Raw genomic sequence first — 27,367 nt, 5'->3', positions numbered from 1 at the left:
AGGTATTTTAGGAAAGCCTCAACTACCCTTTACTTCACTTCTCCCTCTCAGACAGCTTCTCCACAACCTCTTTGCTGACAGCCTCACTGTTACTATGCTCACGTATATTTTTTTCTCAGTCTCCTTTGCTAGCAGTGACAATGAGCATCCCCCAAGGCTCAGCCCTAGGCCTCTTCTCTTTTCTTTCTAATCTCTCACTTGGAGATCAAATCTGTTGTTAAGGGTTCAACTGGCATCTCTAGGTCTGTGACTCTCTAATCTAAATATCCAACCCTCGTCTCTCCTTTTGAGCACCAGTTCCACCTCATTACTGCCTTTTGAACATTTTAAACTACATTTCCATAGGTAGCTCAAATTCAACATGTCTAAAGCAGAGCCCATTTCTTGATTTTTTATTTTTTTTTAAAGTTTTCAATATTCACTTTTATAAGATTTTGAGTTCCAAATTTTTTTCTCCCTTTCCCCCCTCTCCTCCCCAAGACAGCAAGCAATCTGATATTCACTATACAAGAACAATCATATTAAGCATATTTCCACATTAGTCTTGTTGTGAAAGAAGAATCAGAACAAAAGGGAAAAACCATGAGAAAGAATAAAAAGAGAAAATAGCATGCTTCGATCTGCATTCAGACTCTGCAGTTTTTTCTCTGGGGGTTGTGGACAGCACATTCCATCTTGAGTCTTTTGGAGTTGTCCAAGATCCTTGTATTGCTGAGAAGAACTGAGTCTATCACGGTTGGTCATCGCACAGTGTTGCTGTTCCTGTGTACAATGTAGAACCCATTTCTTTCTCCCCAAATCTACTCCTTCTCTTTATATATTTTCTCATTTGGTGAACTCATCAGATCCTATGAGATCAATTATGATTTCTATGCAAATGGCTCCCTGATGTATTTAGCTAGCCCTAATCTCTCTCATCAACTCCAGTTATGCATCTCCAACTATAGGATTATCCCATTTGGAAGCCCTATTGCTCCCCTTCCTGCAGTCTGTGCTTCAGTCAAACTGGCATCCTTGCTACTCTTCACACAAGGTGCTCAATCTTCCATAGCCATGCCTTTGTCCTTCCTGTCTCCAGTTCCTGGAATGTATTCTCTCCTCATCTTCACCCCCTCAAATCCTTTCCTTCTTTAAAAACTCAAATTGAACACCATCTCATCCATCAAATCTTCCTTGATGCCCCCCACTACTAGCAGACTCTTCTCCCGTACTACCTGTCTTTATTCGGTATTTACTTATATATGTATATGTTTTCTAGCCCAATAGAATGTGAATTTCCTGAAGGCAGTAATTTTTTCCCTTCTATTCCTAGCACCTTACCCAGTGCCTTGCACATATGAGGTATTTAATACACCTACTTGATTGAATCCATGATTGCCTGCCTTCTCTCCTATATAAAAGCTCCATTTAAATGATGTATGCATAAGCTGAAGCTATTCTCACTGAAAAAATGAGAAGAGATGGACTTTGGGGCAGCTAGGTGGCACAGTGGATAGAGCACCGGCCCTGGAGTCAGGAGGACCTGAGTTCAAAACCAGATTCAGACATATAACACTTACTAGCTGTGTGACATGGGGAAAGTCACTCAACCCCAACTTCCTCATGAAAAAAAAAAAGAGACAGACTTTTATAAGCAATTTATGCAAAATACATATCCTTACATAGCTGAGGGAAAAGAGTAAATGAAAATAAGAATTCCCTAAATTTATTATTCACTAATTTAAGAAAGCATATGAGACCCAGAGTCTTGAGTTTGAACCCAGTATTTAACATTTGTCAGCTATGTGGACTTCACTTTTCTGAGTCCTGATTTCTTCACTTTTCAAAATAGCAAAATAATATATTCATTACAGCAATTCAGTTGGGAGAAGAGGCCTACAGGGATCCTTATATATAGTTTGGTGGCCCTCATTTCTATTTGACACCCCAGTTTAGAATATGTTTTGATTTAAATCCCTTCTTCTAAATTTCTGTAACACTGAGCTTATTTATAGAATTTGCTGATAAAATAATTGACAAAAGTGATTTCAAAGCTGAAGATATATTCATGGGCATATTATTTCATCTTTGGGAAATCCAAGGCACAAAAAATTTCTTAAGGATATTTAGTAAATAATAGCTGGCATTTACATATCACTCTAATGTTTGCAAAGCATTTATAAGCTTTATCTCATTCACAGCAATTTTGTAAATCAATGGTACAGGCTTTCTGTGGTCTGGTGACACTTGTCTCCTTGCTGGTCCTAACACAATACATAAGAATGTGCATCTTTGAATTCTGCCCCTTTCCTCTCTTTGATATATATTTTGCAAGTCTTCACCATCTGTTAGAAAACTTCCAAATGACTTTTTGAGTAAAATGATTTCTTCTCTTGCAAAAGGCACATTTATCTTCTGATCTGAGTCATTTGGTAGGGGGACTTAATTATTACATTCCTACGTTCAGTACGTAATACAGGCTATGCTTCCATCAGATTTACTGGGTATGGCACCTAAGAGACAAACTACCTAACAGGGTAGCAGTACCTGTCATTAAGAGAACTCACTCATGTTCCTGACTCATGTTATCATTTCTTTACAGTTTGCTTCTTTAGGCCTTAACTTTTTTTAAATCCACAGAGAGCTTCAGTAAATTCATTGCTGCCAGGAATTATTTTCTGTGACTAAAACTATTTTTGGCAGCCTTAAAAGTTGGAAAACAACTTCAACACATGCACATTGTGAAGCCGATAGGAAACTTCTGACTACATATCATTTTAGACTTTACATGCTGTTTCATAAAGTGTAGAAGCAGGGCTGGCAGGAGACATGATAGCAGTCCAGGTTCACATGGTGCCTAATTCATGAAAGGAGGCAGGGGATGGGGTACTGGTCTTGTCATGGCTCTGACTTATGTAATGCCTTGGAAACTCTCATGTTTATATGCCTGCAATGTTGTGGAAAATTACTGCTTGACAAGGCTTAGCTTAGGCAGGGTCTCCTGGGATCTCAGGCCAGAACCCTGTTTTTAGATCTGGAAACTCTTTTTAATGGATGGGGGAAGGAACTGGGAAGTTATTCTACTGAGAGGGAAGGAATATAAGGAATAAAAGCTAGTATCTTTGTTAATCATAGAACTATAGATTTAGAGTTGGAAGGGACATTAGAAATCACCTTGCACAGACCCCTCATTTTACAGATGAATAAACTGAAGTCCAGAGAAACTAAACGACTTATCCAAAGTCAAGTCATACAGATAGTAAGTAGAAGAGCTGGTATTCAAATCAAGATCTTCTGGCTTCAAAGTTAGTGCTCTTCCCATGGAATGACATTATCCCCCAAGTCCTTTCCTTTGTTATAGTTTCTTTCTTCCTTCCTATTCTAATAACTGATTCATATTCAATTCATTTAAACAAACATTTATTAAGTGCCTAGCATAAGACTGACACTGTATATACAAAGATGAAAACAGTTCTTATCCTCAAGGAACTTACAATCTAGCAGTGAGGCAGAGAGACACATACACAAGTAACCACACTACATATCCAAACATAAGAACACAAAAAAGATTAAAACAGAGTGACATGAGACATTCTAAGGGAGAATCAGGAAAGACTCAACCCAAGAAGTGGCACCTGAATTCAAGTACTTGAGAGAAAGGAAATATTTCAACATGTGAAGATGTGGGGAGACTAATCCAAGCATGGAGGATGGCATGGGAAAAATCCTGAAGGCTAGAGAAGGAAGAAATAGATTAAGGATCTTAGAAGGGCAAGTAGTCTAGTTTATCTGGAATGTAGAACACATTAAAAGGAACAGAATGAAATGATAGAATGTATATTAAAACGAGATTATAAGGGCCTTGAATTCCAGGTTAAAGCTTCTCATATTTCATATAGAAGGCAATGGGGAGGTAACTGATAGTGTCTGAGTAGGGAGTGATATATATTAGGGGGACCTGTGCCTTACTATTACTTTGGCAGCTGTATGGAGGATGAATTAGTGAAAAGAGGCATTGAATACAAGGATATCGGGGAGTCCAGGTAAGAGATAGTGAGGACTAGAACTAAAGTGGTGACCATATGCAGGAGATGAATGCAAGAGATACTTAATTTTTACTGAGTAAGATGACTGAACACACTTTTGGACCCACTTAAGGAGTCGATGGAATATCCAGGTGGAGATATCCAGCAGGCAAATGGAATGGAGTCCTTTAGCTCATAAAAAGGTGATAGAGATTTAGGAATCTATGTAGAAGAAATAATTACATAGGAAAAAAATGAAAGTAGATTAGGAAAAGGTCAATGACAGAATCCTGGAAGAATCCCATACTATTCAATCTGACCTCCAGAATACATTATTTGGTCCTTGATAAGCTTTGTTGGCTAATTGGCTCTACAATCTTTTAGTATTTGTCAAAAATTAAAGAATTACTCTTTTTTAAAATGCATTTTTCCCCTTTTTGGTGAGGCAATTGGGGCAAAGTGATTTGCCCAGAGTCACATAGCTAGTGAGTATTATGTGTCTGAGGCTAGATTTGAACTCAGGACCTCCTGACTCCAGGGCTGGTGCTCTATCCACTATGCCACCTTGCTGCCCCCAAGAATTACTCTTTGAAGATAAAAGGTAGAAGGGACAAGGCAAGAAGAAAAAAGAAAGCTACTCCATTAGTGGTCAGAAAGAAAAGGAAGAGATGTAGATAGGGAGTTACAGAGACTTCAAAGAGGAGGTCAAAGAAAATGGAGATGGAAGAGGAAGGCATAAAATAAAGCTTTCCTGAAACAAATTATCTTCCCAAAAATATTTCTCATTTTTGAAAATTTTTGGAAGTTTGGATGGGATCATCCTATGGATAATCCTAATTTCATAAAAATAAAATATATTTTTAAAATAAAACTTTGCAAAACCATGTATACAATATTTCATTTCTGAAAGCATTGCTACTGTGAATTATGAACTTTATTCTAGCTTCATGCTACACACCTATCTCCTCAAGGAGCCAGGAGTAGACTACTGGACTACAGAGGGAAATGAGACATATGTCTGGTGCCTTGAGTCAGCTGTTTATGCTTTCTGCATTTTTCCAAGGTCAGGTAAAGAGCAGTTTTACAAGGTAAGGTAAAGAACAACACTAGCAACAAATTAATAATAAAAATTAAAAACAAACCACTAGCTGGTTACTTCCTGATAATCATGATAATCTGCCTAACCTGACTCAAGAGGGTAGCTCCACCCTGCAAAGCTCTCCCATAGGCTCACCCAAGTAACCCTATGTAGAAGACCAGAAGGGAGAAGAAAGTCATTCCACCTTTTCCCAGTTAGACCTTAGTCTATCAAATATACCTTGTCTGCCCCTCCTTCTTTCTTCTCAACAGATGTCAGCTGGCTCCTTTAAAAAAATTATATTACCTTATCATTTGAGATACATATTTTATCCAGTCTTTTATGAAGTTAAGTCATCTCCAACAACCCTAAATCAATTGTACTATATTTCTTCTTGAAAGGGTACTGATTCCCCTTACGTCTTAATACTCCAACCAGCCTTGGTGCTGTTGTGTGCTGTGGCTAACAAAGGCAGAGGCCATGTCAAACCAGCATCTGTTATTTTGTTAGGCAGAGAAGCTCCATACAGAGATGGAGATTTGAGCCACTGAGTGGGGGAGGACAGCACAGAAGCAGAGTGCTGCAGTGCTATAAATGGAAAGTTAGGAGGTGTCTAGGTGAGGCCTGGAACTAGGGCTTTGATGGTTTGGGAGAGCCTGGGAAACACTGCCAAATATAAATACAGAACTGTATTTGGAAGCTTACTCTGGTGCTTAAACAAAAAATACTTACAATGGGAGGAACCCATACACTAGTGTCTCAGAAACTGATGGATTAGTCCCTCCTTAATGTTTGAGACCCTCAGCTGGGAACTCTGGTTTGCATGAAGGTCTATAGGTACCACTCTTGGTGGCTCTCTTTTAGGTTCTGAAATTGGCTAGACTGACTCTTCTACTATTTTTGTATCCCACCTATAAAAAAAGGTGCCATACGTAGAAAGCCACTATCACATCCCTGGATAGTGAGAGAATTCATTACTTCCTTGAGAATTATAAATGGGTACCATGAAGGCTATGGCTTTGTCATTAGAACAGATATTTGGGAGCTATGTGCCCTGAATTCCAGTTTTCTTAACTAAGAAAATGACTTTTGTTTAAAAATCTAAATGAAGTATACATGTACAGCTTCTTGCTTTTATTGGGAAAATGGAATGCTGATGTTTATTTTTCATGCTTTTAATATCTATGCTCAGATAATCTGACAGGTTTTATTTAACTCTTGGCAAGTCCTCACTTGCAAATGATAAACTAATGATCTAGGAATGGCATAAGTTGTAGGAGAGGCTTTCCAAGGATTAGTTTCCTTCTAACACTTCCACCCAAACACGACAATAACTGGCATGCAGATTCAATTAAGTAAATTCAACAACACGACAGCCCAAGCAAGCCAAAAAAGAAAACTTCTGAATAATGGCAGTCGGCAGAAAGTCAGGATCAATATATGATGGCCTCAGTGTCAGCTGTTTCTCTTCCAAGAATTCACTCTTCCTATGTCTTTAATACTAACCCCTCTCTTAAATACTGTGGGAAACTGACAGGCCATGAGAATCTTGCCTCCTTTGAAGTCTGGCTAGCTTCTCATTCTATCCCACTGAGTCTATGGAACTCTACTGGAGTTACAATAACGGAGGAAGAGCCAGAGAAAACCAAGTGTATTTGTCTTGTTATTTATAGCCACTTGTCCCTCAAGTCAGGACAGAGTCTGAGCACTCTGGCAGGATTTTGTCTGGGATTTAGTTGATTCCAGGTGCTTTTTGTCTCCCCTCCAGGGGGTCTGTTGTAAAGCTAGGAGATTATCAGGACTGCTCAAAGTCACACAGGATGATCATATGTGACTAGGTTTTGGCAGTATGCTATTTTGTATGGTTTCTTCCTCCCCTCCCTTCTTAAAACAAGATTCCAAATGCTTCTATCCCAATGCTCATTGAAGGAGCATTTCTTACCTCTCTACCATTCAAAGTCAAATTCCTGAAAAGTATCCTCTTGACCATAATATAGTAAAACGAATATTTAACTTGGAGTCAGAACATTTGTTTTGGAGTCCTTCTGCCATTTTGCAACTATGTGACTTTGAACAAGTTGCTTCCTTTCTCTGGTCCTCAGTTTCCTCCTCTGTAAGATGGGAGGAGGGGAGGGTTGTAATATTGACACTATCTATCTCACAGGGATGCTTTAAGCAAAGCAATTTTTTAAAACTCCAAGTGCCATACATGTTTTTCCTCCTAAATATCTTATTACTTATTTTTAACATTCTTTTCTTTTAAATTTTGAGTCCCAGATTCTCTCCTTCCCTATCATCCCCTCCCAAATCCATCAAGAAGGCAAGCAATAAGATATCAGTTATACATGTGAAATCATGCAAAACATATTTCCATACTTCTAAAAAAAGGCAAGAAAAATAAAGTAGGAAAATTATACTTCAGTTTGCACTCAGAGTTCATCAGTTCTCTCTCTGGAGGTGGAGAGTATTTTTTCATCATGAGTTCTTAGGAATTGTCTTGGATCACTGCATTGATCAGAGTAGCCAAGTCTTTCACAGTTGATCCTCATTACAACATTGCTGTTACTGTGTGCAATGATCTCCTGGTTCTTCTCACTTCACTGCAGTAGTTCACATTAGTCTTGCCATGTTTTTTCTGCAACCACACCCCCCATCATTTCTTAGAGTACAATAGTACTCCATCATAATCATACGTTACAATTTGTTCAGTCATTCCCCCAACTGATGAGCATCCCCTCGATTTCCAATTCTTTGTCACCACAAAAAGCTGCTATACATATTTGTGTACATATAGGTCCTTTTCCTTTGATCACTTTGGGGTACAGACCTAGTATGGTATTGCTGGTTCAAAAAGTATGCATAGTTTTATAGCCCTTTGGTCGTAGTTTCAGATTGTTCCCCAGAATGATTGGACCCATTCATTACACCACCAGCAATTCATTAGTGTATCTACTTTTCCCTCAGCCCCTCCAGCATTTGTCATTTCTGATGGGTGTGAAGTGGTACCTCAGAATGGTTTTAATTTGCCTTTCTCTAATCAATAGCGATTTGAGCATTTTTTCATATCACTATAGATAGCTTTGATTTCTTATTCTGAAAACTGCCTGTTTATATCCTTTGACCATTTATCAACTGGGGAATGGTTCTTATTTTTATAATTTTGATTAATTTCTATACTCAGTATATATTTGAAAAATGAGGCCTTTATCAAAGAAACTTGCTGTAAAAAAATTTTTATGTCATTTCATTGTCTATGGTACCTTTTACAAAACGTGTTGTTGTTCAGTCATTTTTCAGTCATGTCCAACTCTGTGACCCCATTTGGTTTTTCTTGGCAAAGATACTGGAGTAGTTTGGCATTTCCCTCTCCAGCTCACTTTACAGATGAGGAAACCAAGGCAAACAGGGTTAAAGTGATTTGCCCGAGGTCACACAGCAAGTTAAGTGTCTGAGGCCAGATGTGAACTCACAAAGGTGAGTCATCCTGACTCCAGGCCCAACACTCTATCTGCTACATCCTGATTATCTCTTTTAATTAGATCTACTTTTGCTTTTGCTTTGTCTGGGATTATGATTGCTATCCCTGTCTTTTTTTTTTTTTTGGCTAGGCAATGGGGTTAAGTGACTTGCCTGGGGTCACACAGCTAGTAAGTGTTATGTGTCTCAGGCCGGATTTGAACTCAGGTCTCCTAAACCCAGGGCCGGTCCTCCATCCACTGCACCACCTAGCTGCCTCAATATCCCTGTCTTTTTCACATCAGCTGAAGCACATTAGATTCTGCTCCAGCCCTTTATTTTAACTCTGGATATCTTTCTGTTTCAACTGTGTCTCTTATAAACAACATATTGTTGGATTCTGGTTTCTAATCCACTTTGCTGTCTGCTTCTGTTTTATGCATGAGCTTATCCCATTCATATTCACAGTTATGATTACTATTCATTTCCCTTCATTTTATTTTCTTCTGTTTCTTCTTCTTTCTCTCTTTTTATCCTGTCCCTCCTCAAATCTATTTGTTCTAAACACTGCCTCCCTTAATTCACCACCCCCCTTTTGTTCATCACTGTCTCCTTCTCTTATCCTCTTCCCCTCCTACTTTTATGTTGCATAAGTTACATTTCTATACACAATTTAGCATGTGTCTGCCTGCCACGGCCCCACTTCTTCCCCTCCACTATATAAGCTATTCCTTGTGTGCCTCATTTATGTGAGATTGTCCCTATTCTACATCTTCCTTCCCCCTCATCCCAGTGCTTTTTCACCCCTTCATTTTTTCAGATAATTCAAACATAATCAGCTCACACCCATGCCTTCTATCTATGTATACTCCTTTTAACTGCCCTAATAATAACATTCTTAAGAGTTAGATGTATCATCTTCCCATGTAAGAATGTAAACAGCTTAACCTTATTGAATCCCTTATGATTTCTCTTTCCTTTTCCCTTTTTATGTTTCTCTTGAGTCTTGTGTTTCTTAAATTTTGTATTCAGTTCTGGTCTTTTCATCAGGAATGCATGAAAGTCCTCTATTTCATTAAATATCCATTTTTCCACTGAAGGATTACATTCAGTTTTGCTGGGTGGGTTATTCTTGGTTGTAATCCTAGCTTTTTTGCCCTCCAGAATATCAATTGCCAAGTCTCTGCTTTAATGTGAAAGCCACTAAATCTCCTGTGATCTTGACTATGGCTCTACAACATTTTAATTGTTTCTTTCTGGCTGTTTGAAGTATTTTCTCTTTGATCTGGGAACTCTGGAATTTGGCTATTATATTCCTGTAAATTTTCCTTTTCGGATCTTTTTCAGAAAATGATTGGTAGATTCTTTCAAATTGTATTCTACCCTCTATTAGGGGTAGTTTCCCTTGACAATTTCTTGAAATATGATATCTAGGCTCTTTATTTTTTCATGGTTTTCAGGTAGTCCAATAGTTCTTAAATTACCTCTCCTTGATCTATTTTCCAGGTCAGTTGTTTTACTGTAGAGATATTTCACATTTTCTTCTATTTCTCATTCTTTTGACTTTGTTTTGTTTCTTTGTGTCTCTTGGAGGCATTGGCTTCCATTTGCCAAATTCTAATTTTTAAGGAATTAGTTTCTTCATTGAGCCTTTGTACTTCTCTTGCCATCTGGTCAATTCTGCTTTTTAAAGGTATATATTTTCTTCAGTATTTTTGTGCCTCTTTTACAAGTTATTAATTCTCTTTTCTTAATTTTCTTGCACCACTCTCATTTCTTTTCCCAATTTTTCCTCTTCTATTTATCTCTTCCAGGAATTCTTTCTTTTTTTTTAAGGCAATTGGGGTTAAGTGACATGCCCAGGGTCACACAGCTAGTAAGTGTCAAGTGTTTGGTCTGAGGCCAGATTTGAACTCAAGTCCTCTTGACTTCCGGGTTGCTGCTCTATCCACTGCACCACCTAGATGCCCCTTCTTCCAGGAATTCTTGTTGGGTTTCATTCCAATTAGCATTTTTCTTTGAGGCTTTTTTTGGTAGCTGTTTTAACACTGTTATCTTCTTCCAAGTTTATGCCTTGGTCTTTCCTGCCATCATGGTAGCTCTTGATGGTCCAATTCTTTTTTTGTTGTTGTTGTTTGTTCATTTTTCTGGCCTATTTCTTAAACTTTGAACTTAATATCCAAGTTGGGCTCTGCTCACCCAGTGGGCAGGCACTGTCCTAAGCTTTAAACTTTTTTGTGCTGCTATTTTCAGAGCTAGTTCTAGGCATCTACAAGTTTTTGGTGCTTCCAAGGTGATATGATCCTGAGAGAAGTATGGTCACTGCTTACCTGGTCTGTGCTCTGGTTTTTACCCAGGAAGGGCCCTTGATCCCCTGCAGCCACATGCTGTAATACTCCTCTGCCTTGGAACTATGAATGGGGCTGCTCCCTTGTGACCAATCACCAATATTCCTTTCCACCTGGAACTGCAACCCAGAACATCTCTGGTGAAGCTGCTGCTGCTGTGGCATATGTGGATTCCAGACAAGCCTCCACACTGGTATCAAAGACTTCTTCAGCTGACCTTTTAAAGTTTTTTTAGGCTGGAAAAATGTCTCTTTATGGGCTCTACCACTTTAAAATTTCAGGCATTATTTTAAAGCTGTTTGGAAGAGATTGTTGAGAGTTCAGCTGGATTGCTGCCTCTAGTCTACCATCTTGGATAGATATGATAATTATTTAGGACTGGAAAGGGTCTTAGTGCTCATTTTATCAATCTCTTCATTTTATAGATAAGAAAGCTGAGTGCAGGAAAGATTACCTAATTTGCCTAAAGTCATGCAGCTAGGTGGTAGAAAGACCAGGATTTAAGTCTAGGTCCTATTGATTACAAATTCATTGTTCCTTCCTCTATATTATCTCTTTCCTCATAAGATATGTAAAGGATTTTGTAGCTACAAAGAACCCAATAAATGACAGATGATGATGATGATAATCTAGTACACCAATGAGTGAAGGAATTTTAATTAACAGCATGGCCAGGAGGCAGAATGTTAGCCTCTATGATCTGCTTTTCTACATTGGCCCTACTGAAGGAATAGATTCCATATGGTTTTGGAGGTTAAGCTTCTTTTTTATTATTGCTTCCACTAGGTCCTCAAGAAAGTTTGGCAATCTCCCTTGATAAAAGGTGGAGTCATAAATCTCATGTTTTCTTTGATGATTCCTGAATGACTTCATCTTAGTTACAAGATAAGGATCAATGTTGTGTGGTAGTGGAATGTTGCTCTCTAAGGGACACATATGGTTCAGCTTTTCAATGTGAGTAACTGAGCGTGTGTGTGTGTGTGTGTGTGTGTGTGTGTGTGTGTGTGTGTGTGTGTGTGTGTACATCCAGAGTACCAATATCAATTCCAATACTGGGCTATTAGGAATGAATTTTGTTGCCTTTGGGAAGAAAATGAAATGTATTATGATCTTGAACAAGAAACATTTTGTAACTTATAGAAAAGACTTATTTAACAGGTAACAATAATAACAGCTAGCATTCATATAGTGCCAACTCTGTGCCATGAACTATGTCAAGCCCTTTACAAATATTACCCTCATTTGATTCTGACAACAAGCCTGTGCTACTATTATCCCCATTTTACAGACAAGGAAACCAAGGCAGACAGAAGTTACATACCTAGTATCTAAGACTAGATTTGAACTCAGATGTTCCTGACTCCAGGCCTAGCACTCAATCCATTGTGCCAATAAATTATCAAATTAAAGTTCAATGGTCAAAGAAAAAACTCGCTGGATAATTTCATAATGGATATTATTGGGCAACTACGTACTTTTAAAGGGTTGTTGTCAGGACCAAATGAGATAACACATCTAAAGCACTCCATAAATTTAAGCTATTATAACTTAGATAATGGAGGAACCAATATGAATACTTACACATGGTACAGTACCTGAGCTCTGGAGCAGAAAGCGATAAGTAGGTATTGTATGATCACTACTAATTTTTGGTAAGATCCATTTGTTATCCATTGGTGGATATAGAAAACTTCTTCCTATTAATGTAGTAAAGTACCTGCTCTGCAGCTAAAAAAATGTTAGAGAGTTGTGTAGAACACTGAGAAGTTAAAAAAAAACCTGCCTAGATCAGAGTCACAGAGCCCCCCTCCTAGAGAGGACTTGAACCTAGGTCTTCCTGATTCCAAGGCCAGTGCTCTCTATCCTCTAGGCCTTCCATCACTATTTGCATTGAGGTTTTCATGACAAAGTTGTAAATGTATGGAATAATAACAAAAAGGTGAGCATTATGCTCTGAGAAACATGCAAAGACTGAATAACAAGTAGATTATTATTGGTATTAAATGCTTCCATGTATATATTGCTGTGATAGGCAGTGTAGCAAGATGGTTGGACATAGTACTTGGCTCTAATATTTTAAGAGATAGATACATCTATATCTTCTCGAAGAAAAATATAATAATCTATATTCTCTCATTATTGCAGACTAATATGGATTACTTGAAGGTACCAATAATTAGAACCAAGGTAGGATTCTCATGAAAGGCCAAATCATACTGAGGAAATCCATCTGGAAAAAAGCAGGGTCAAGTGTAGGAAGTCTGAAAAGCAGATCCAGAAAGCAATCATGAAACACAGTAAGTATAAGAGATGGAGGAATCAGCTATGAGGAAGGGTGGGATATAAGACCTTACAAAATAAACACTGTATTTGTGGTCTTTGTGTCTCCATGAATGCTGTCCATATCTCCCTCCACCCCTAATTTCTGCATATAAAAATATGCATCTCATAAATCTTTCCTAATTATCCTAATCTCCTAACTGGACATGTCTTCACACTTCTTGTCAATATAAAAACTCAGAAGAATGAAGAGGTCTCATGTGTCTTTGTGAAGAGTTGACATCATGATTTCAGAAACAGTTTCAATATAAATTCATTAGTTAGTAGATATAAAGAGAATATTAATTAGTAAGATTAAAAAGCTAACAAAATGAAAACAGATATGGAAAGTAAGAGATTATAGCTTTCAGATTTGGATAAACTTAATACTTATAAACAAAAAGGAAAAAAAAAGGCCCACTGAGTCTTTCCATTTATCCTGCAGTTGATCCCTTCTTTATGTGTTTTTTCCCTTTTTGAAAGGAAGAACTAGTTCATTTTTCTATTTTTAATACTGTGTTTGCCACTTAGTAAGCATTTAATAAATGCTCATTTATTCATTCATTCTTATGCCACTCCTTCCAGCCTATGCCTCTGGTAATCCTCTGCACCTGGGCTGATGCTGGAAAGCAGCCAATTTCTGTTTTAAAATACATGTATATTCTCCTTGAACATATATTTCTGAAAATGAATTAATTCTTTCAGGCCATTAGAGTATAATTCTGGAAACCACCATTTCTTTCAAACATATTTTACAAACAATTGCCTTTCACTCAGAGTATAGCATTTGGGTGATGCCAACTTATTGACAGAGATACAATAAAAAACTATTTGCCAGGGGCAGCTAGATGGTGCAGTGGATAGAGCACCGGCCCTGAAGTCAGGAGGACCTGAGTTCAAATCCAAACACTTGACACTTATTAGCTATGTGACCCTGGGCAAGTCACTTAACCCCAATTGCCTAAAAAAATCCCAAAAAACCAAACCAACTATTTGCTTTTTATTGAACTATGTTATAAATCACCTCATATTAAAGTCCAAACTGTGGCTAATGTCAACATCTAATGCCTAATAGCCACAGCACTGGCTAACTCTAAATCCAACATGTTGTCAGGTAGCCAGCAATTCCGTATTTACCTAATTCTGGTAACACTAGTTACTTGATAATAATTGCAAAACATAACCAAGGGTAAAGTATGCAACAATCATGAAAATAATAAAAAGTTACTTTATTTCAGTGTTTCACTAGAAACCACAGAACATGAAGATGAAGTGTCTAGAGACGCAGATTTATTGACTTTTAGAATCTGGTTTTAATTACTCTCAGTGATTTCAGTTCCCCTTTCTTGCAGACATTAGATATGCAGTTTGCCTAAACTCATTTTGCTCTTCTGGGAGGCATACTTTTTCAATAAAAATGTTCAATAGTAAAGTGATTGAGTATTTTTCTTAGAATTCCTTTTCTTTAGCTACTTGCCAATTTAATTATCAAAATGCCAGATTTGGAAAGATTCAGTTTCATTTGGATATTACCATATCATGGTTTAATACTTTAATAATCTGTAATTTTATTAGTGAGGAATTTACTCACTCACTCATGTGGAAGCTTTATTATTAGGTAGCATTGATAGAACCAATGAAAAAATATTATTTACCTTGAAAGCTTTTTATAAATACATAATTCAGCTATACATTTTAAATAATTTTGTGAGTCTTTTTATTTTTCAGTCTAGGTTGAAAATGGAAATCCCATTGCCAAACATGAAACTTCTGGTTTTCTAGGCTTGGCAGGCTGATTTGATTTAATCAGGGAGAACATAAATCAGTGTGCAGGGAGAACAATATTTAGTCCAGATCAACTGCACAAGGGGCAACTAGGTGGCACAGTGGATAGAGCACCGGCCCTGGATTCAGAAGGACCTGAGTTCAAAACCGGCCTCAGACACATAACACTAGCTGTGTGACTCTGGGCAAGTCATTTAACCCCACTGCCTAACTGAAAAAAAAAAAAGATCAACTGCACACACAAACACATTCATATGTATGCTCTTATGTGTGGTTATGTATGTATTTGTGAAAGGAAGGGCGAGAGAGAGAGCGTGTGTGCGTGTGTGTGTGTGTGTGTGTGTGTGTTGTGTGTGTGAGAGAGAGAGGGAGAGAGAGCGAGAGATAAATGACTAAAAAACTAATACTAGTGAATGTCTACAAAAAGGAAAATTAGCTAATCTAAAAATTACACTTATTTTTAAACTCCAAAGATTAAATGTTAATTTAAATAATTGTGATTTGTGCTTTAGAATTACTTTTTTTTTTACTAACTCTCTACCACTAAAATCAAGGTTTTTTAAATGAAAACATACTTATAAAATGCCAATTTTCATTTGTTAATGGTTACTGGAGTTTAATATGCAGGCAGAATCTGTTAGATAAATGCATAAATGCCATTTGTTCAAGGGTGAAAGGAAAATTCACGCCTATATAGAGTTCGGAATTGGCTAATGTTATAAACATTGAATACAATGATTAGAAAAAGAAGAGGATGAGAGCCCTAGTTTAAAAATGAGACATGTTAGCATCATTCATGTGACGGGACCATGTTGGCTCTCCCTACAAGTCTAATCTGATTAAAAATGCTACTCCTTAAGACATTTAACAACTTATGGTTACAACCACTTTAAAACTGCATAAACATACGGGACAGAGGGAAACATAAATAGACACACAAGGAAGGACTCTTGTGCTTTGCCCCGAAGAGGTCTTACCTGGTGCGATTTCATAGTTCTACTATCAATAGTTATCTCTGCAGTCTGAGGCCTATGGCTTCTGTAACAGTTAACAGGAAATCACAGATCCAGACCTGGAAAGGTCCTTGGAGATCATCTGGTCCAACCCCCTCATTTTACAGAACATATATTAAAACCCAAGGAGATTAAATGACTTGCTAAGGCCAAATGGGTAACAAGCATCAGAGGAGGGATTTGCTCTGAAGTCTTCCAACGCTAGAACCAGTGAATGTTCACATTGTTGTAAATATGTATTTTTTGTTTATGTTATTAGTTTTCTAAACTTAAAAAAAAGTGACCATGAAGGAAGTGTGTTGGGTTTATCAGATTAAAGTATTGGATTGAAAGCTTGGTCTGGGTCCCCATTAACCATTTGTTTAACGGCATAAATCTTGACATACAGATGTTGTCGTATCAGTCTATTTCACTGTACAGAGCAGGATCTTTAATGGACAAACTTCCTTCACTTGAGTCCACAATACTGAGCTTTGTTTTGTTTGGCTTGTTTTGAATAAATACAAAGTGATAATTAAAAAGATTAATGTTCCTAATACCCCTCCTCATTGCCCTTATATTTCCCTTTAGCTCTCCGAAGGCCCTCCAAATAACCCCACTTCACAATCCAAATTCCCTTCAGCTTAACTCTTTTCACCCAATCACATAAACACTCTCCTTGTCTCCTTCCCTCTCTCCGGTCTGCCTCAGCAGATATGGGTGGTTAAAGTAAAAGCCTTTACTAGTAGTCTCTTCTTCTGGTGCTTCTCTTTTCATTAGGAAAAAGTGATGTGATATTGAATACTTGTACAAGATAAAGATATTAGGGAAGCCAGGACAAAGGAAAATGTTCTCTGAGGCACCTTAGAAGCAACTGTGAAGGACTAAGTTTAACAAGGCCTTCTCAATTCTTCAAGAGAGAGAGATCCACAGCCTGGGGATTTTGGAAGCCCTTGGTCAATAGGTCCACTTATTCTAAGGTGTTATCAGCATGATATAGGAGGGCATTTTAGTGCTGGTAATAGCTTGGCACAAGTCAAAGGCAATATCCTCCTTTGCCCTCAGACAGGTACAGCCCTGGTCTCATCTTTAGACAGAAAGCTGGCAAGGATGAAGATAACAGCACATTGGGATAGGGGTTTCCTCCCCAAACCTCCCTATTGTGAGAAAGCACTCTGAAGGCTACAAAACCCTTTTTTTCCTTGTCCCTTCCCAGGGCCCTCCCCCTCTATACAAGAGGCTCCAGAAATATTTGGTTTGGCTGTAAAAGATTAATAATGCTTCAAGTAATTAATCATGGATTATTAATAGCCAGGCCCCCACCTCACCTCCTGGTAATCTCCAAATCAAACTGCTTCCCCCTCCAGCCCTCATCTCCACCTCGTCCCCATCAAGACACTTGGCTTCTGCCCCTGGATGGACCCTGGGCTCTGACAGATAAGCCTCTCTCTTAGATTGCCCAGATCGAGGCCTCTGTTCTACTGTTTTTTTTTCTTCACCTTGCTGCCTCATCCTGTAACCTCCTTCATCCCCCTTACAGTTGTCCTTTGTGTTGTCTTCCTCTATTAGAATGTAAGTTCCTTGAGGGCAGCGATTATATTGCTTGCTTATATTGGTATCTCCAATACTTAGAATAGTGCCTGAAAAACAGAAGCACTAATAAATGTCCAGGCTCACTTTGTACACGGCTCCTCTCCTTTCTTTCCCCTCTCTGTCTCCTCTCCCTGTCTCTTTCTCTCTGCTTTTCTGTTTAATTGCCATAATGCACAATGATAGTTATGATGACATGATATATCAGATGTACTTCATTTATGCTGACCCTTCATAATTTTTTGCTCATAATTTCTACACTCACTTAAAGTCAGTTACTATAATGCCATGGAAAAGCAATTTTTTTCAATAATCTTTAGGTGTGAAACTTGTCAAAATGTTTCATACCTTCTCATCTAAGTACATATTTACCATTTCAAAGATTTATTTCCTCCAATCATGTTATTAGTTTTCTTTTAATTATTATTAGCTCCTTCTTTTATAGCATACCAAAATTTATAAAGTACTCTCTTTACAACAAATTGAATAATCTATAAAAAGCATTTTTGACTCTCAAAGTTATATACATTCCAGTTACCATTGTTGCTATTGATAACTCTTTAAAAAGAGATGTTAAGTAATGGCTAGGTGTCAGCCCTGGGATCACAGAAAGATTTGGGCTTAAGTCCTGCCTCTGACACATGACAATGGCTGTGTGACTCAAGGAAAGTCCTTAGCTTCTCAATGGCCCCAAGCAGCTTTCCAAGCTTGTAAATTGCAGAGTAGTTGCAAATCTGCATTGGTAAAATGAGGAGTTCCTACACCAATGATATCACAGTGGGGGGGTGGGAGGTGATGGTCACACCTGTAATATCCCTCCTATCAAGGAGCAGAAGATCTCTTGAACTTGGGACTTCTGAACTGCACTGGATGTCTGCTCTTGTCTGCACCAATATGGTGAACCCTCAATAGTGGGGTCAATGCGCTATATGAGGAGGGGCAAAATGGTGCAAGTCAATGTTCCTAAGCCAATCAGGTGTGCGATTGAGCCTATGAGTGACTGCTGTACCTCTTAGTGATAAGTGCCGCAGTCTCAAAGAAAAAAAAAATCACAAATATAGTAGACAAACAAACCCAACTTTGTGAGACAGATGTCACAAATATTATTAGCCTCAAGACCTGAGACTGGTATCATGGTTTTCTGGCTCTGAGACTAGCGTTCTTCCCACAGTATCATGTTGTTTAAATGTTTGATATTCCTATCTTCTATTAGAGATTTAATCATATTACCCAATATAGAAGCAAGATTCAGTGATCAGTGTGTAAATGTTGCATAACTATACCTCTTTTCGGTGTGTGGGGAGGGGAGTGGTAATTGGGAAATGACTGATTATTTTCTAAGAAGAATCAAAAAAGTTTTCAAAATTCTAAATTGTTTTAATATTTTTAAACCTTAATATACTGAATTAATGAATATGACATTTATTAAATGCTTACTATGTGTAAAGCACTATGTTAAATGCTAAGGATACAATTAGAAAAATAAGATTGTCCCTTCTTTCTAGAAGCTCACATTCTAATGAGGGAGAAAACACATATGATCTGTAATTCTCTTGATCCCTCTAGAAGGTTCTCATGGATAGAAGTGTGAGATGGTTGTGTTATTTTACATGAGATCTGTCAATTATGCCCCTCAAAGGCTGATCAGGATTCCCCAGAAAGCTTGTGTCTGTAATTTAGGAAAGCTGCCATTAGATGGCAATAATGATGTATTATTAGATTAGTATTATTTACACTAATCCATTTCTTTTAAAAATTTAAAAAATTTTTATTTTCAGCTCCAAATTCTTTCTTTTCCCTCTACCCCTCCCCCACCCATTGAAAAGGCAAGAAATACCTTCATTATACATATGAAGGTCATGTAAAACATATTTCTACATCAGCCATGTTTGGCAGGGTTAGGGTGGGGGGAGCAAAAAAAAAATAAAGGAAAAAAATATGCTTTGATCTGGATTCTGATACCATCAGTTATCTCTGGACCAAGTGGATAACCTTTTTCATCATGAATCCCATGGAATCTCATGGATCACTATACTGACTAGAATAGCTAAGTCTTTCATATTTGATCATATCGATGTTACTGTATACAGTGTTTTCCTGGTTCTGCTTACTCCACTTCATGTAAGTCTTCTCAGGTTCTTCTGAAACCACCTCTTTCATCATTTCTTAAGCACAATAGCATTCATCACATTCATATATCACAACTTGTTCAGTTATTCCCCAGTTGAGGAATGTCCCCTCAGTTTCCAATTCTTTGCCACCACAAAAAGAGTGGCTACAAATATTTGTGTACATATGGGTTCTTTTGCTTCGATCTCTTTGGGGTGCTGACCTAATAGTGGTATTGCTGGGTCAAAGCGCATGAAGAATTTTCTAGCCATTAGGGCATAGTTACAAACTGTTCTCCAGAATGGTTAGACCACTTCACTGTGTATTAGGGTAACTATTTTTTCACATTCCCCTCTAACATTTGTCATTTTCCTTTTCTGTCATGTTACCTAATCTAATGGTTGTGGGGTGGTACCTCAGAATTGTTTTAATTTGCATTTCTCCAATTATTAGTGGTTTAGAGCATTTTTTTCAGATGACAATTGATAGCTTTGATTTCTTCTGAAAATTGTTGATATTGTTTGACCATTTATGAATTGGGGAATGGCTTTTATTTTTATAAATTTGGCTCAGTTATCTATATATTTGAAAAACAAGAATCCCTAACCTACTTCCTAAGGGAGAGTTCTTAATGAAGTCACCTTTTTTCTTTTTAATGTTATGATACATTTCAAACATAATAAAACATAAATTGCTTTTAAAATGTAATAATTTCCTCACAAGTTACACATTTTGACCAAAAATTCAAATCATTTTTCTTTGAATTCCTTTGGAACTATAAATACATTTCATTCCATTCTGATTCTCTATCTACACCAAGTACATTGACAGGCAGCGTAATGTTGGGACATATGAAGGAACATAGTAGGGGCAATCTCACTCCCAAATTATCCTTTGGAATGGATGGTTTAGGTGTACTAAATACTAGTTAATGCACTTGTTTTGTTGTTGGTGGTAGTTTTTAGATCTAATTGTATTCATGGAATTTTGGTGCTGGAAGGTAACTTAGAAATTATTTAGAAAATCTTCACTTTAAAGATGAAGAAGGTGGGGGTGAGGGAGGTTAAATGACTTATCCACAATTATTTAATGGCACTTAATGGCAGCACTAGGACTAAAATTCAGGTCCCTTAAGACTCCTAATCCAATATTCTCCACTGCACCACAATGACTCCTAGCTAAAACGATTTTGTCTTTGAATTTGTAATAATGAATCTTAATTACCTTACCTTAATCCCTGAATCCGTGATATATTCACACTCAGAAATAGGAAGTTCTTTTAACTTTTTATGACTGGAGAGTGATGTCAAAGCCTGAAAATATTTAATAAAAATAAAATTTTTATTAGTTCAAGCTTCTGGAATATATATATTTTTAATAAGCTTGTAACAGTTTAATCTATGTAAACTTGGAGAGGGGGGAAACAGCTCAGGATTATATTCAAAATAAATGTAACTTTTATTACATATATGTCTCTGGCACATAGGAGGCACTTAGTAAATATGTATTTGACTAAATGAATAAATTGCTTTTACCTCAATACTTTGATAGATTTATGAGCTTATCCAGAGTATGTACTTCTTCTAACTGGGCAGATGACGACAAACCTGTTGCTTCTCATTTTGTGCACTTCTTGCTCCTGTCTTTCCATAAATCTTTCATAAAGAACCTACCCAACATGGTAGAAGCCTTCCATTGGTTCTTTCAATATCTTAGTATAATAGACACAAATAGCCTATTCACCTACCACCTATTCCTATTATATGACTAACTCACCTTGACTGTCTCTTTTATACCCACATCTTTTGAGTAAATTATTATTGGTCATATGCTGCAAGGTACTTACACCTGCCATGTATCTTTTCATGGCCCTATGGGTCACTGAAATTTGATTCTTCTAATCTACTAGTTCTCCATGATTTTTATCTACATAGCACCATGAGGAGATTTTTAAAAAACAGATCTTTGATCAGCTTGATGACTTCCTTTGTGGAAGTCTTGATTTTTTTTTTGTCCTGATTTAGACAAGGCAGTCCATTAGTGATTTATAAACTTAAGAGAACTGGTTGGAACACCAAAAGGTTAAGTAACTTGCTCATGGTCACAGAGTATTTATCAGAGGAAAGACTTGATCCCAGATCTTCCTGATTATATTGCCATATCAGTGAGTTACTATCTACTATAATATACTACATTTCAATAAAAGAGAATATTAAAGTTAAAAGGATGGGTTTTTTCAGCACTGAGTAATACAGAATCATTGAAAGTACAGTTTCTCATATGCAAACTGGCTCAATCTCATCTTTCTGTTTAATTCTGAGCCTAATTCATTATTCAAAACATTCTTCCATTGCTTAGGCAAGCATATGTTTGTCTGTTTTATGCCTTATTAACATTAACTCATGTTAAACATTAAAATATTATATCTCCAAGTGAATCAAATTTAATATGCAAACTATAAATGCATATGTAGATACAGAATAAATATATATGGAATAATAAAAAATAAATAGGAAGAGTTAAATACAATGTAGATAATGAGGGAGAGCAAAGTTGAGACAAATTAGGGATGGTTCTTTTATGTGGTAGTACTTGAGCTGAATCTTGAAGGAGATGAAGGATTCTTTGAGGTAAACGTGAGAAGAGGGTGAATTCCAGGCATGGAAGATGGCCAATGCCAAGGCATAGGGATGAGAAGCAGAGTACCCTGTATGAGGAACAGAGAGAAGACCAGTTTGGCTGGACTAGTGAGAACAGGAAGATGAATAATGGGACTAGTTTGTAAAGAACCTTCAAGGCAAAGCAAGGAGTTTGCATTTGATCCTAGAGGCAATTGGGAGCCACTGTAATTGACTGAGTAAGGGAGTGTCATAGCCAGATCTATGATTGAGGAAAATCATTTGAGCAGTTGTGTTCAAGATATTTTGAAGAGTGAAATGACTCTAAGTAAGAAGACAAATTAGAAGGCCACTGCAATAGATGTCAGCGACTGTGCTTGATGCTAGAGATAGACAAAAATAAGATAGTCCTGGCTCCCAAGGAGCTTACTACCTTGCTTTCTTATATTCTATTCACATTCTCTATGTCTTTTCCTTTTCAAATGGTCTGTTTTATTTCTAGTCTCATCTTCTTCAATCTTTGAAATCCATAGCTTTGTTTGATTTTGGTGCACATCCATTTATTCTTCAAGATCATTTGTTTGCTCATTCTATAAATGTATATTAAATGTCTATGTAGAGAGCACTATTCAAGGTGCTAAGAGAGAGACAAAGATAAATCACACCCAGCCCTTGTTGTCAAGCAGCTTAAAGTTTAACAGGAGATGATGGAAAGGATAAAGAAATGTATATGGATAACACCAATACTTTAAGATACATGACTTTGTCAGTGTAAGTACTATGTTCATCAATGAAGATTACAGCACCTCCACACCCCAACAGATGGCCTTCAGGAGTTGCTGTGGCCAAAAATGTCATCATTCTATGGCTAGCATATATAACCCTGTTCAATAATCCTCAGACTTTCAAGCACAAATATTAGGCAAGGCGTAATAAAGAGATATATGCTCAAAAAAGTTATTCATCACAGGAGATTCCGCTCATATTCCAAGCTGAAGAAGGATTCCCCATAAATGGGGAGGTCTTCCAGATGTCCCGGTCTGCAAAAGGCATTTTACTAATTGTGTCAAGCTTCAGAATACTGCACAATCTCCTGAAATAAATCTGTAATCATTCAAAGGAACTGTGCCTAACTATCTACATAGGAAAGAACAATGGATTAAGAATGTCTAATGCCCAGACTACATCATGCACTTAGATGGACAATATCATAAGATATGCATATCTAGGACAGATAGTATATAATGGCTATGAATTAGGACCAGAGGTGAACAGAAGGAGGAGAGTAGTCTGGATTGCTTTGGGGGAATCACAAAGCTCTTTTAATGAACCCAATCTTCCTACAGAAACAAAGGGCTATCCTTTTAATAGCAACACTCTACCAATGTTGCTGTATAACAGTGAGACACAGAATATAACAGTCCCCAAGGAATTAAAAATAAGCATCACAAAGAGGGTAATGGAAAAATTCATGGTGAATATAAGCAAGCTGCAACATATAATCAACTGGTGAGTTTCTCCTGGGACTTCCACTTTGAGAAAGGGCCCAGACCAGCCATGTTTCATTCTCTAGAGTTCACCACCTTAACTTGCCTCCTTGGGTTCCTTCCTCCTCACTTCTAGCTCCCTTTTATGTCCAATTAGAATGTAAGTTCATTGAGGGCATGGACTGTCTTTCATTTTACTTGCAATGTACCCTCAGAGCTTTTCTTTCTTTCTTTCTTTTTTTTTTACTATGTGCCAGGTGTACAGTAAGTGCTTAGTAAATTCTTGTTGACTTAATAAATGCATGTTGACTTGACCAATAAGGAATAAGAACAAGAACAAAAATGTCATCAAGGAATTACATGACAGGAACAGAACATGGGCTGGTTACGTAGCAAAGGCAACAGATGACAGGTGGACAGCTAGAGTACTCCATTGGCATCATTAAGATACCAGGAGAAAGCAAGGAAAGCCTCATTATGTTGGGTAAACCAACCTTATGTTGAGAATTTATGGAATGATAAGGACAAGAATCACACTGATTCAGATGTCCTTGGATGGATGAGTTGTGATTTGTAACTTTGGAGAGAACCTTCAACTCAATGAGATCACAACCCCATTTGAGGATCTAAGTATGGTCAACCTGGTGATGAGCCTCTCTAAACTCAGCTACACTGGTTTTTGGACAACAAATATACAATCTGTTACTGTACACAAAGAGCAATAATAAAAAGTGTGGCTATCCTTATTTTCTCCCAGTACACATTTACATTTGAATAGTTATTTTCAATAACTGTTTTTTTTTCCAGAGGATAGGTAATATGGGAATTTCAAGTAGTAGGAGAAGCAAGAGGCAGTGAGGGCGCAGAACTACATATTCAACAGTAGTGTGATCTTTTCTTATCCAACTTAAATGATTACCTACAGACAATATTGTCCCCCCCTTTTTTTTTTTGCTTTTTTGGTGAGGCAATCAGGGTTAAGTGACTTGCCCAAGGTCACACCTAATAACTGTCAAGTGTCTGAGGCCGGATTTGAACTCAGGTCCTCCTGACTCCAGGGCTGGTGCTCTATCCACTGTGCCACCTAGCTGCCCCTAATACTGTCCATTCTTGCTATAGTCCAGATACATACACACACACTTTTCTCCCACCTGACTAATCCAACAAGTCACATCTATAAGGCAATGCCAATCCTGGCATAGATTTTTTGATTCTCCCCAAGACCTGTTTTTACCTCCACTCCATTCTTAACCTTGAATTTCTTACCACTGTCAATAATCTTTAGCTGACTGAGGGGCTAAGTACCATATCTGGTGCTTAGAGCTGTACTTTTTACATTTCAAATGATTTTGTTTTTTGTTGAGTTTGTACACCGACACTGAACCAGGCCTTGCAAGACTGGAAGGAAAAAGTTACCCAATCTTTCCTTACGCAGAAAACTAGATCATATTTCCCACCTTTCCGCTTTCCAGAGAATGTTCCAGATTGAGAAAAATATATTGGGTATTGTGCCTGATTCGAATCATAGTTGAAACCCCAACTTCTAATATGAAGTAATGCTTCATTACAACCTAAAAATAAACTAGTGTATTATCTTTATTCTATAATCATGCATGTGGGTATTTGAGCCTGGAAATTAATCATTATATTTGATGTAGCTTTGCTAGAAAGGAGAGATCAATGACCTAAAAAACAACCAACCTCCTCTTTCCCCCCATACAAAAATCAACTCGCAACTCTTATAGGGTCTGTGTATATGATCTGGATTCCAGATGTGGATGTTATTATGCAGATGTTAGAAGAATGGTAAGTGAATTTAAGTTATGCTTTTATAGAAATCCAACTACTTGAATAAAATCAGCAGGCTAAATATCTACATTTGGTCTCTGCCCTATCTTTGAGAAGTCAAGTATGTTTAGATCTCAAGTGGAAAATTATGCTATTGATTTGAACAATAAAACCGTCTGAAATCACTCACCAAAATTTCACTTTTATGTAGCCAAGTTAGAAATGCCTTCTTTATGTAATCAGTATGTACTCTGCAATGCAGTAAACTTTCTAAATTGCGATATTCAACAGTCTATAGTTATCATATTTTCACTCTCTTATTCAAAATCACTCAAAAAATATTTACACCCACTACAACTTCTCCTTAAGAAAAACTCTCATAGCTTGAAAATTAAACTAAAGAAAACTTCACATCATACTCTTCAGTTATCAGTCCAAAAAAGTGTGCTTTCTTACTTGTAAAATGTAAGAGGAATATTATTATAAATAAGAGTCACTTTCCATCTTCTTTGTTAGTCAATTTTTAATGTAGTTTTTAAGCCAGAAGAGACAATTTGAGGAGCTGACTGAATTTCTGATTAGCCTATATTTTCAAAGCTAAATCATGACCAAACCAATAAGGATTGCAGGGGATGCTTGCAAAGGAGAAGTTCTGAAACTGCTAAGATGAATAAGAAGGGGAAAAGGTTGCTTTCAGCTACAGGGTTTAGGGAAAGGTTTTTCTGAGAAATGGCACTTTAGTTGGGCAGTGAAGAAAGGGAGTATTTCAATAAATAGATACTCTGTGGGGGAAAGAGCTCTACTGTAGCCTAAGGATTGTGTGAACAAAATTACGTAGCAAAAAGAGAAAAGGAAACTAAAAGTAACCTGTCTCAACTGAACAGATGGCATATGGAAGATGAAGGAGAGAGAAGAATCAAAGGTGATAGATGACTCTGAAGTGACTGGGAGGATAGTGACACCCCAAAAGAAATTAGAAAGACGAGGGGAAGGCTAGATTTAGGGTCAGGGGAACAAGATAAATTCTGTTTGGGATATGTTGCATTTGATGCACTAGCAGCATATTTAGGCAGGGCAATTGTAAAACTGGGAACTCTGGGGAGAGGCTGGGATCAGAGATAGATTTAGGTGCTATATGAATAGAGGTGTTAACTGAAGCCACAGTACATGAAATCACCGAGGGAAAGGATGTGAAGAAAAAAGAATTTTGTGGTATGTTAACATTTAGAGGGAGGCAAGAGGAATAAAAGTCTAAAGATGTTCTCTCTGTAGTCTAAAGGCCAGCCTACTTGAGTTTGGAAAGGCTCATCACTAGGACCACCAAATGATGAATTTTTAGTATAACAACCTGTTAAGACCATCTAATAAAGCATGATGGGGGTTGCCATATGATCAGGTGGAAGATTACTCAAGCCAGTGAAAAATCATGGATACCTGAAGCAGTAAAGGTCTAAAATTAACCAAAAGCAGTTCCCTTTCCATTGTCTTACTCTCATCTCTTTCCTTATAAATGAAAGACATTATTCCCCAAAAGAGTTCCTCTCTTACAATGTGTAGGGCTATTTCAATAAACTTTTTTGTATGAGTTTATATGTCCCTCAATGAGTCAGAAATTTAAGTACTCATACAAACATGATGTGTTCCCAAGATGGTAGGGAACTCCCAGGAAAAGAGGTGACCAGATAGTCTATATCTATCTGTAGGTGGCAGGAAGGAATCAGTCACTGGTCTAAGACAGTAAATTTGTTACAGGAAGCTACTGTGGATGAGGCCCCATAATAGAAAGTCTTTTG

The 27,367-nt window shown here is 37.4% G+C and overlaps 1 protein-coding gene across 1 annotated transcript in view; it reads right to left on the bottom strand.

The window, feature by feature from the left end:
• Window positions 1-27,367, bottom strand: part of FBXL13 (F-box and leucine rich repeat protein 13) — a 238,762-nt gene that overhangs the window by 21,629 nt on the left and 189,766 nt on the right. Inside the window, 1 exon segment of the mRNA XM_078149993.1 lies at window positions 20,911-20,994. Coding sequence (XP_078006119.1) covers window positions 20,911-20,994 — 84 coding nt within the window.

This window comes from Phascolarctos cinereus, unplaced genomic scaffold, assembly GCF_003287225.1.
Source record: "Phascolarctos cinereus isolate Bilbo 61053 unplaced genomic scaffold, phaCin_HiC Scaffold_1;HRSCAF=81, whole genome shotgun sequence".
Lineage (NCBI taxonomy): Eukaryota > Metazoa > Chordata > Mammalia > Diprotodontia > Phascolarctidae > Phascolarctos > Phascolarctos cinereus.
This window is presented reverse-complemented; position numbering and strand designations above follow the sequence as displayed.